The 12,040-nt window shown below is 38.9% G+C and overlaps 1 protein-coding gene across 6 annotated transcripts in view; it reads right to left on the reverse strand.

Moving 5' to 3' along the window:
• The window catches only part of LOC118824930 (spermatid perinuclear RNA binding protein), a 117,381-nt gene that overhangs the window by 23,712 nt on the left and 81,629 nt on the right, over positions 1 to 12,040 (reverse strand). For all 6 annotated transcript variants that reach the window (XM_036595398.1, XM_036595401.1, XM_036595399.1 and 3 more), the window contains 4 exons: positions 11,321 to 11,510; positions 7,312 to 7,456; positions 1,672 to 1,763; positions 1,136 to 1,231 (listed from right to left, as the gene is read on the reverse strand). In XM_036595398.1, the coding sequence (XP_036451291.1) occupies positions 1,136 to 1,231; positions 1,672 to 1,763; positions 7,312 to 7,456; positions 11,321 to 11,510 (523 nt within the window). The remainder of the gene's footprint in view (positions 1 to 1,135; positions 1,232 to 1,671; positions 1,764 to 7,311; positions 7,457 to 11,320; positions 11,511 to 12,040) is intronic.

The raw sequence follows: 12,040 nt of genomic DNA on the forward strand, positions 1-12,040 counted from the left end.
ACTCAGTTGAGATCCTAGCTGTGAGAGAAGGCACTTGCATAGTTTGAGCAACTGAAATTAGGGTGAAGAAACTCTCCGTTCTCCTCGCGTATTTCCAAAGTGGAAATCTTGCACACTGTGACATCGTGTCACATCCAGTATGTATAGTTCTGATGCGGAAAAACCGCATCCAAATATTGCTTATTTTCATTTCGTTTTTCTGCGTCATGTTCCGTGTGTAATGGCCTTAATGCTTAATGCAGCTGACTTCATACTGTTTGCTTTGTTAGTATTTGTTAGTATGAGGAAGAACATTCTAAAGCAGTGTTCTAGAACAATTTGAATGGGGGATAATATTTGAGAACTGTGTGAATGGGAGGTGGACATTTCAGAACAGTGTAAATGGGGGAGAACATTCTAGAACAGCATGAATTGGGGAAAGGATTCTAGAACAGTGTGAACACGGATAAATTCTCAAACAGTGTGAATGTGGAAGAATATCTGAGGACTGTGAACATGGGTAACATTCTAGAACTGTGTGACAGGGGGAGGCATTCTAGAACAGGTGAACGTTCTACAACAGTGAATGGGGGAAAGAACATTCTAGAGCAGTGTGAATGCTTCATTCGTGTTTTATTTTTAATGCCTTTTCATTCATATTACACTCTCAGGGTAAAAAGGTACTAAACAGTTGCCTGGGTGGTACCCCTCATGTCACTGGTGGGGTACCCCCAAGCATGTGTCTTCAGTACCTTTAGTTAGGGAACACAATTGTATCATATTCTGTTGCAATTGCTTTGTTTAAGTTGCACTGACTCCAAACACCTTGCCCTGACTCCAAGCTTTTACTTTTCTATTTAAAAGTTAAATAATGGCAAGATACAAATAAGACTCTTTCTCCTGGGAAAGTGAAAGCAGTGCACCTTTAAAACTCATTTAAAGTACAACTGGACATTAGGGCCATTGTTGTACCTTTGAGAGCAAATTTACATTGGACCATGGTGAAATAAAGAACCTGTACAGAATATTTATTATTTAGGAATTAATTTAACAAGGAAAGTTCTGAGATTTAGTTTAGCAGTTTTACTGTTTAAGTATTTTAGTATTTAAGAGTCCTGTCCCCTGCACCTAATGAAAGCATCTATCACATACTTACCCATCCTTTAAGAGGCTCCCATGCAGGTACTCTATTGCACTTGTCCCTTAGAATCCGTAAAACGATGACGCCTGATTTTAAGCCGTTTACTCTTGCCTGAGGAAACACAGAGCATGTTAGAGTGAGGCTGAAGTGCCAGTTATTTTCAGAACATAATCACACAACTTCTACATCTCACTCTACTCTCTGTTAGTATGAGTGAGGTTGTGACCATAGATATCTTTATGTGAGCAGGGTCAAGCATATTATGCTGATACTATGAGGGACCCAAGTTCGGCAGAGAGGGAGAAGGGGTTGGGGGGGCAGTCCAGGGAAGCATTTGACAATCTTTTAATGACAAACCAGCAGGTAAAAAAAGAAAAAAAGTAAGATGCAAAAAATAAAAAGTGTAACAATTGCTTTTGTAGCCTTACGATGTGATTACTTATTATGTTGGAGTATGGATAAGTAGTCAGAATCACTGAGAATGTAGCGTGTAGATTTTTTTTTTTCAGGTCATAAGGCTACAATAACAATGAGAGAAACAGAGCGCCAACCTGGAACCATTTAGCATGTCGCAGAGAGGCCAGCGCCACCAGGCACCTCTGTCTATCCAGCAGGTCCGTCGGCTCGCTCGCCTCAGCGCTCTCTATCGGCGAGAAGAACGGGACAGGAAATCAAGTCAAACACGTACACACACACATACTTGTATGCACACACACACACACACACACACACAAAGACAATGAGACGAGAAGGATCTGTTAAGGTTCAGCCATGCACTGTAAATCCAAATGTTTAGGTTCTAAACCCTTTTCTGAAACACTTTTTTGAATGTATAGGTGATTCATTGAGCCATTACCCAATTTGAGAACAAACTGCAGGCAGCTATACTGCACTTGAACATGCATGCACTTTTACAGAGGTTTTAATGGTAATTTAAGGTAAATGCATACAAACTTGCACAGCAACCTATCTGCATAAAACCTAGTATAATTATTGGTTACAGTGGCAATACAAGTATTGGGACACACCTCTTAATCACTAAATTCAGGTGTTATTCAGTCCCACTGCCACAGGTGTATAAAATCAAGCACCTAGCCATGCAGTCTGCCTTTACAAACATTTGTGAAATAATGGGTCGTTATAAAGAGCTCACTGAATTTGAGCATGGTGCTGTAATAGGATGTCACCATTGCAAGTCAGTTCACGAAATTTCTTCCCTCCTAGATATTCCACCTTCAACTGTGAGTGGTATTTTTGAAAAAGGGAAGTGTTTAGGAACCCCAACAACTCAGCTACGAAGTGTCAGGCCATGTAAAAAAACAGAGCAGGTCGCTGAGTTCTGAGGCGCATCGTGCATAAAAGTTGCCAACGCTTTAATGACTCAATAACTGCAGAGTTCCAAACCTCCACCGGCATTAACATCAGCTTAAAAACTGTGTGCCGGGAGCTTCATGGCTTGGGTTTCCATGGCCGAGCAGCTGCACGCAAGCCTTACATCACTAAGCACAATGCTAAGCAACGGAGTGGTGCAAAGCGCACCGCCACTGGACTCTGGAGCAGTGCAAACGTATTCAGTTGAGTGATGAATCACGCTTCTCTATCAGGCAGTCTGATGGACAAGTCTGGGTTTGGTGAATGCCAGGGGAACGTTACCTGCCTGAATGCATTGTTCCAACTGTAAAGTTTGGTGGAGGAGGGATAATGCTGTTGGGTTGTTTTTAGAGGTTGGTTTAGGCCCCTTAGTTCCAGTGAAGGGAAATCTTAATACTTCAACATACCAAGTCTTTTTGGACAACTGTATGCTTCCAACTTTGTGTAAACAGTTAGGGGAAGGCCCTTTTCTGTTCCTGTGCCCCAGTGCACAAAGGAAGGTGCATAAAGGCATGGCTGGGTGGGTTTGGTATGGAAGAACTTGAGCGGCCCACACAGAGCCCTGACCTCAACCCCATCGATCACTTTTGGGGTGAACTAGAACAGAGAGTGCAAGCTAGGCCCTCTCATCCAATGTCAGTGTCTGACCTCACAAACGCTCTTCTGGATGAATGGGCAAAAATTCCCACAGGCACACTCCAAAGTCTTGTAGAAAGCTTCCCAGAAAGGTGGAAGCTGTTATAGCTGCAAAGAGCGACTAACTCCATGTTATTGCCCATGGATTTAGAACAGGGTGTCATAAAACCTTCTGTAGGTGTAATGTGTAGGTGTCCCAATACTTTTGTCCATATAGTGTAGTTGACGTTTTCTTGAACAAAAAAAATGTCACAGGAGTATATTTTGTTTTTGTACATTTTAGCATAGAAAAAAGTGTCTGATATCTGTTATCTAGAATTGAAAAGACAGAACAAAGTACAATGTATTTCTAATTCTATAAACATTAAACTTTTGACTTCTCACAAAACTTCATTAAAAGATCTTTTCTTTTTTTAAGGGGATGATTTCCTTTTTTTTATTTTTGGGGGTGGAATGGCATCCTCTTGCATCCCCCTTCAATTCAAGTCCTAACCATTACACTCTTCTTTCTTTGATGTTACAGTCAAGCTTACCTCAGTTTTCCTCTCAAACATGGGAACAGCTAACCCAAATACTGTGACATGTTCAAAACATGTTACAGAAAAGTATTTAGAACCTAAACGTTTGGATTTACAGTGTGGGAGGAGTTGGTTGAAGTCCAGTGCATCCAAATGAGACGAGAATTCCATGCCATCTCTTTGGCTGTCTGGAAACTACGGTGGGGGTGTGTGGTTGGGTGGGATTTGCTAAAAGCTCTTAGCATGCACAGAGATGTCATAAAACTAGCAGCCTAAAGAGCATAACTGCCTTGAAGGAGGGAGGGAACATGGCTTAGACCTAAAGATATCTGCACATGCTAAGACTTTAAGCGAATCAGTGCCAGACTTGTGCTTGGATTGACAATGAAGTAAATGTTCACATGCAGTAGGCACTGTTAGAACACTTACATCCATCAGAGAGAAAGAAGACACAAAGTATACACGCAAATATACACACATGCACACAGAAAAAGATCTCTCTTCTTCTCTCCCACCCAAACAGTTATTCAAGCTGAATATTTTTATTCATTTAGTTAATTCTTGCATTGTTTACTCCTTAGAAGCAATCTCTGGGCAAAAATTCATGAAGATGCTGCACTTTGATACAGTGTGTGCACAATGAACGCCATAAAGAAATAATAAATGAAAAGGTAACGCTTCAAGGAAATGGTGGAGAGGGAGGAAAAGAGTGGAGGAGATTAATTACAGAGGCTTATGTGGAGGATCATGTGCTGCTAATGAGAACGTTAGTCTTTATTTTGCTTTTTCTAGATGGGTTTTAATCAGACCAACACAGCTGAGACCTTCTTAAGTGGAGCCTCTGTCAACTTGATATAAAGCTTTTCTCTCTTCCTTTTTCTCGCTTTCTTTCTCTCTCTCACCCCCCCACCTCCCTCCCCCCAGACTGGTTAAAGGAAAACCAATTATTTACTGTTAATTTATCATCAAAGAACATTTAAAGATCAGCTTGATTATTATATGATCTGTTATATAAACGCTTAGCATTTTTAATGATGCCTCATATCAAACAAGCCTAAGCTTTTATCACAATTAAAGGATTTTATCTAGGATAAAAGATATTGTAAACAATTAGTCTTCCATAGACAAATTCTTCATTTGCTCGATGATCCACGGTAGATGTGGGCCTTAGTCTTGGGCTCACTTTTTTTTTTTGCCCCCTCCTAGGGTGTGCTTTTCGGACCATTACAAATATGCCCAGGAAAATCAATTACTCTTTGACTTCCTCTTTGCGGGCAGATTTAGAACAATATTGATTGGTAGACTGGTGGACACAAGGTGGGGGATAAAATATTTACAGCCGGAGACTGGGACAGATTAGGGTGGGCAAAGCAGCGTGTGGCCGACAGGGATGCTGTATCTACTTCTCCTCCTGTGCGTATGTGCCTGTGCGTGCTTGTTTTTGTACATTTTCAGGACAGAAGTGTTCTAAATTGGTGGTAAAGCTGGAAAATAACCTACAGTACCAACAAATTAGTCCTAACTGAAAAAACCTTACAAGAGCTGCAAGAGCAAAACCATTTCTTTTTGGTTACTGAGGTTGAAGCTAGAGTTAGGCTGAGAAAATTCATAAGCACATATACATACTAGCACCTTTATAATACATATCGGGCATATCATTATTAAATGCAAGTGCTTTCATTTCCAGTCAAAACAGCCATTAAGTTATCAAGTTATTCATTGAGAGGTATTGAGATCCATTGAGAACAACTGACTGGCCACTAGAGTCCAGACCTCAATATCACTGACTGTGTTTGAGATTACTTGGATCGTAAAGGAAAAGCTGAACGCTAAATACTAAATACTGAAGACTGATATTATGTATAGTTGAGGGTTCTGTGTAATGTTCTGTTAAATATTTGTTTGCTGCTTGTGTGTAGTCTCTAACTTCTGCACAGTACTGTACATATATATATATATATATATATATATATATATATATATATATATATGTGTGTGTAGTATGTATGTATATATATATATATATTATATATATATATATAATATATATATAAAGATTATAAGAATTGTAAGTATGACTATGTCCTGATAATGTATAAAAACCAAGCATGCGTGTATGTGTGTGTTCTGATGAGTTCTATCTGGACGGTCATAGATTGAGCCGTACCTCAAAGGGACAGGGCCCTTGACCCTGCTGAGGAAATACGAGAGGTGCTGTGATCTATGGCCCATCCCTCTCTCCCTCCCTCCGTCCTGTCAGCCCTCTCTCTCTCCCTCTGTCCTGTCATTCCTCATCCCTCACTCGAATGCAGTGTCCAGCAGTGGAAGTGTAGTAAAGATGGATGTGAGTGAGCAACGAGAGTATTGATTTCTAAACCTGGATACACCCCTGTTCCACTTCCTACCACAATCTCCATCATCAGAACAGATCAGATCAGATCACAGACAGAGAGAGAAAGAGAGCAGAGAGAGTAGAGAGAATAGAGAGAAAATCGAGAAAGCAAGCAAGAGAGAGATGAACCGAAGAAAGAAAGGAAGGTGTGAGGCAACAAAAGAAAGAAAAAAGAATGTCAAAGCATGAAAAAAAGAAAGAAAGAATGAAAATAAGAAAAAGAAAGAAAGGAAAGCAACAGAAAGATAGAGCGAGAAAGACAGAAAAAATACAGAAAACAACAGAGCAAGAAAAACGAAAAAACGAAAGAAAGAGAGAGAGAGAGAGAGAGAGAGAGAGAGAGAGGAGAGAGAGAGAGAGAGAGAGAGAGAGAGAGAGAGAGAGAGAGAGAGAGAGAGAGAGAGAGAGAGAGAGAGAGAGAGAGAGACTCATATGCAGTAAGAGTAAGTTTGTGTAAATGAGGGGTTTCCTCTTTTATCTCTCTCTTCCCATCCTCCTCTCCTCCCTTGTCCCTTGGAGGGGCTGTTTGAGTCTGTCAGAAAGCAGCCCACTCAGCCCACTGTGTTTATTTGTGTGCGTGTTTGTGTGTGTGTGTGTGGAGAATGACACTGATATTGAAAATTAGGCCTGGCCCAAACAGCATTTTACAGGACTTGAACACTTGTTCTCAAAATTATAATCATAAAATATATATATGATATATAATCATATATCATAAATTTGTCTCTGAACATATAATAATTTAAAGTGTTCCCACAAATGTGTTTCCTGTCTGAGGCATCTTTGCTCTTTTAACTTCGATGTGGAAAGCAGTGCAGTTTGTTGTACTCTGAAGTGAGGTAATGTGGAAGCCTAGCAAAAATGTATGAGTCACTCAACTAAACCAGCTAAAACTTATTTATTTTTAACATTATCCTATATGATCAATCAATTCTCTATAAAAAAAAGCCCTTGCTATTGTAATTTATTGCAGTTTAGGCATCAATTTTTGCGGCTTACAAAAATCTGAATGTCCTGAATGCTATTCAAATTATTCAGGCCAGCCATGTGGAAAATGTTTTATCTTTTGCCAATGTGTTGAGAAAGCCAGGAGAGCAGTGTATTTGCATTTAAGTTGGAGAATGTAATTGTTTATTTTTGTGTGATGGAACATGAATGCCTTCCTATGTTTACGCAAACAGTGTTTTTCTTTGCCCAGATCCTCTTTCTGTCATAAAAGTTTTCTTCCTCTGTGCTTAGGACTCACTTTCACTCGCTCTCACACATGGTTGTACCTTGTTCTCCTGTCTCGCTGTCCTCTCTCATCTGTGGAGAGGTGAGTGTGACCTTCAGTGTGAGTTTGGGTTCTGTTGTGCTGCGAACCAGGATGGCTGCCTCGGGGATAGAGCACTGCACCTCGTACTTCTCCTCCGTCAGCTTCTGTCAGTGGTCAAGGTCAAAGGACACAATGTTACAAAGAAATCACAATACCAGAGCCAGTTTATGGGGAGCAGAGTGCTAGAAGAAACCTGCAAACCTCAAAGAATAAAAGTGCATGGAGCTAAACGGCCTTTTTTTAAACCTAAAAAAACAGGTTAACCATGTTTCTAGCCATTCATGTGGAACCCTCTGTTAATTTTGTATAGTATAAAAAGTCTATTAAAAAAATATTTTTCTGTTTTTCTACACCAAACAGGTTTTTATGCAGTAGGATGCTATCCTTACTGCTACTGAGTGCTGACTGGTTGGTGAGCTGATCATTGAGGCCGTTCGCACTCACTCATGATTGTTAATTCAATTATTACACATTAATTATAAACATTAACTTATATAAGGCACAGTTAGAAAGATAAAACTGGACAAAAGCACTAAAGTAAATAAATAAATAAATAATAATTTCACAATGTACCATCGCTCAAAAAATCGGAGAAAACAAACTAATGGAGTAATGAAGAGTAGGACTATCACCCTTCATCACTTGGATTGTTGTAAATACACACATTATTTAAAATTAAAATGAAGCAGAAAACATGTCATAGGACAATATGGCTGAGCTGAGTAGATTGTTTATTTGAACTCGAGCTGTTATCAGTTATAAGTTTTCCTCTATCTCTGCCAACACTGGCAGCTGATTAGCTAATTATTTACTCTTTCAGCTGATAAAGTCTCCAAGCGCTATTGCATTAACAGTAACTGCACCTGAATGTCAACTAGATCAGTATGTTGACTGACATTTTTAAAATTATCACTTTGTGAAGAGTTTGCTAAGTTGATGTTATCTAGCTATTCTAACATTATTAGCATTTAGCAGTTCCTTTTAAAGACGTTTTAATGTTGACTATTTTAGTCATCTGTTAAGTAGGTGCTAAATGAACTTCTTTTATTATTTCCTGCCGAATCTGTTCTTGTTTTTGAATGTGCAGAGAAAAAAATGCCTTAAGATAGTCAGTATTTTGCCAGTTACAATCTGATTAGCAGTCCGCATGTCTATGTTTACTCATTTCTGTGCACTGTTTATCAGTCTGGCAGTAAACCCTTTTGCAAGCCGTTACTCATGCCATGGCAATAGTGAGCCTTTTGGAGCAAGATGTAGTCACTAAATTAAAAATGATCACATTTTGAATAGCTATTCAAAGCTATTCTGTTATTCAACAGTTTTTGATATCTCTGCATGTTTGCTGATATTAGTACAGTTAAATTGCCTACCGCACACGTTTCACAAAAACAGCAGTTTGGAGTTGGTCATTAACATGTCGGTCAAATGGACCCTTTCGGCTGAAGTAGGCGGTTCAGGGACACACTGAGCATCAAAACACTAGGTGGAATAGTTTTTGAGGCTAAATTCACAGGACTTTAATTCAATTAAGATTCTTTAGAAAATCATTAATCATGAAATCTTAAATTTCACCATCATTTAATAATTTTGCACAATTCAGAACTATTTTTAAAATTTTACAAATCATTTTAGGTGCTCCCAAAAATGTGATTTCTTTCTGAGGCATCTTGGCTCTTTTAGCTTTAACGGCCATGTAAAAAGTGGTGCAGTTTGTTGTATTCAGATGCAAGTGACGTGGACGGCTAGCATGACTTAAACACATAGTTCATTTAATGCTATTAAATTTCAATATAACATTATTACATTCTAGCATCAAGGCTAAAAACTCAGAATCAGCCAGTGGCTTCTAGGTAATGGTCCATACTCACAATGCATACACAGAGCAGCTTATGAGGAGGCGTGGAGAGTGTTAAGGTTTGATTTAATATAATATAGTGTGGCGTGCAGGCTCAGTGTTAGATTGCACTATAATCCATTCTATTAATTCCAGCCACACACACACCTCCAATCTCTGCCGCTCTTTTCATGTAAACGAAAGAATTCAATTACTCCTCCCCCACCACTGATCTACTGTGTGTGTATCAGGCTGTGTGAAAGGCAGTAATGACAAGCAAGACACATAGCGTCTCATTCTCGCCTCTATGCATACAGAGGATGTACAGCTTCTTATTCACTAATGCTTTGACTGACAGGAGAGAGAGAGAGCGAGCGAGAGAGAGAGAGAGGGAGAGAAGAGAGAAAAAACAATTTAGAAAGACTTGCCCAAATATATGAAAAATATACACAAACTGAAAAATTAGTAATCATTCTCGGAGAGGGGCACACAGCCCCCTCACTGCTAAATAAGTAAACATGTCACTGCCTGAGAGACAGTAACACTCCTTATACTCTCCATACCCCTATCTTTCTGACCCCTGCCCAAATGACCAACACTACACAAATATATTAGTTTCCAAATTTATTATTATAATGATTAGGAGGACAATTTTTTATAATCTTTTTTAAATATAGCCAATAGTGTTGTTGTTTTTATTGTTATTATTTCATATATTGTTATTATATGTTCATGTTGTCCTTGTTTTAATGCTTTGGCAATTCTGTAATTCTTACAGTCATAGAGAGAGAGAGAGACAAAAGAAGAGAAGAGAGAGAGGGAGAAGAGAGAAACAGATTCATGGCAGAAAAATTGAGAGAGACATGGAAAAGAGAAAAAAGAGAGAGAGGGAAGAGAGAGGAAAGAAAAAAGACAGGGAAGAGAAAAAAAGAGAAAGGTGTGGAAGAGAGAAAGACATGGAAGACAGTAAAAGAGAGAGAAAGAAAGAAAGAAAGAAAGAAAGAAAGAAAGAAAAAGAAAGAAAGAAGGAAAGAAAGGAAGGAGAATTTGAGAGAGAGAGGGAAAGAGGAGAAAAAGAGAGAAAATGAGGGAGAGACAGAAGAAAGAGAAAAGAGAGCAATGGGGAGAACAAAGGAAAAAAGACAGAGAACAAGAGAGACAGGAATGAAACAAGGAAAGAAAAAAGGAAGGACAGACAGACAGACAGAAAGTCAGAGATGTTCAGACAGATAACACTGGAGTCTTCTTGCAGTAAAGTGAAGAGTCTGCTGCTCCATTAAAAGCTGATCTATTACATTATGACCTGACCTACCAGCAACGGACTCACATTAATGGGATCTCTGTCTGGAGTTTGTGGGTAGTGTACTATGCATGCTTAGTGTATGTATGTATGTATGTATGTATTTATGTGTATATACATATATATACACACAGTATGTGAGTGTGTGTGTGTGTGTATGTATATATATATATATATATATATATATATATATACACACAGAACACACACACACACACACACACACATATATATATATATATATGGTATGTGTGTGGGGAAGCATCAACTAGGCGTGCCCTTCCGCTGTCCTAGCACACATTGACTAGGTGTCTAATTAAGGAAGACCCTGGCTGGCAGGCTTAGATTAATTACACACAATGAATATAAATAAACTGGGGGAGTTAGTCTCTGTGCTGTTGCCCCCTCAGCAGCACCTGCAAGTCCTAAACACACTTTAAACCCTTTACATATTCATCACACTCTACGTGTACTAGGACTGCCCAATATAAGAATGCCCAATTTAGCCTTATTAAAAACCAAAACACAGCTACATGTACTTCATGCCACTTTGTAAGGAAGCCAAGATATAAGTTCTTTTTAACCCTTTATGGTCAATGAAAAAAAAAATGATGTGAATCGCATTATGAACGTATGTACTCATTCACTCAGAACCTATAACAGGGCATCCAACAATAAAGACAGCATGGAGCGTCTTTCATATAGACTTTAATGAGCTAAAAGGGGTCAAAGACAAAGACTCTGAATGGATCACCAATGAGATGCTAGGTTTAATAAGGGTTATTTCAGTTCAATCTTTATATGAGGCAAGAGTTATGTTTGTGGTCTCTGTACCTCAATCTGCTGGGGTAAGTTGTCACAGACAGTGCTCAGCAGCGTCTGTGTGGGTTTCTCTCTGCACATGAGCACCAGCTCCAGATCCATATCGTCTTTTATTAGCAGCCCTTTAGCCACCAGGCCAATCCGCACCACTCCACACAGAACTCTGCCTCCGTCAGCACTACTGCTGCTGCTACTGCCTTCACTGAAACAAAGAAAGAAAGGGGGAGGGGGAGAGAGAAAGAAATTATACATGCAATAATAGAATAAAAATATTTGCATAGTTATTAATCTTAGCCCCTTAAACTCCTGAGTTATTAATCTTAAAACTTATTATTCCATAATGCCTATGAAAAATGCCATTTTTGTTTACATAATAAAACTAACATAATAAAATAAAATGTAACACAATTACTAAAACCTGAATCTGTCACAAATCCCTAAATCAAGTCTGCACAAATACAAGCACGTTCTGCTCTGCACAATCAGTCTATTCCCCAAAACATGGATTAAGCCCAGTCTTTTTAGTCTAGCCTAAGGCTTAATCTGGGACTGGGAAACTGACCCTATGTGTAATGTTACTGACTTCAGTAATCATTTTGGTTATACTGCAATACTGACACAAGAGTATATGGATCATTCTGAACTCCAGGACTGTCATTTTGGTCAACAGCCCCTTAAAATAATTTCAGTGTGAAAAATAAATTATAATTTAGGTAACTTAAGTTATATTTA

The sequence above is a fragment of the Colossoma macropomum genome, unplaced genomic scaffold, assembly GCF_904425465.1.
Source record: "Colossoma macropomum unplaced genomic scaffold, Colossoma_macropomum, whole genome shotgun sequence".
NCBI lineage: Eukaryota > Metazoa > Chordata > Actinopteri > Characiformes > Serrasalmidae > Colossoma > Colossoma macropomum.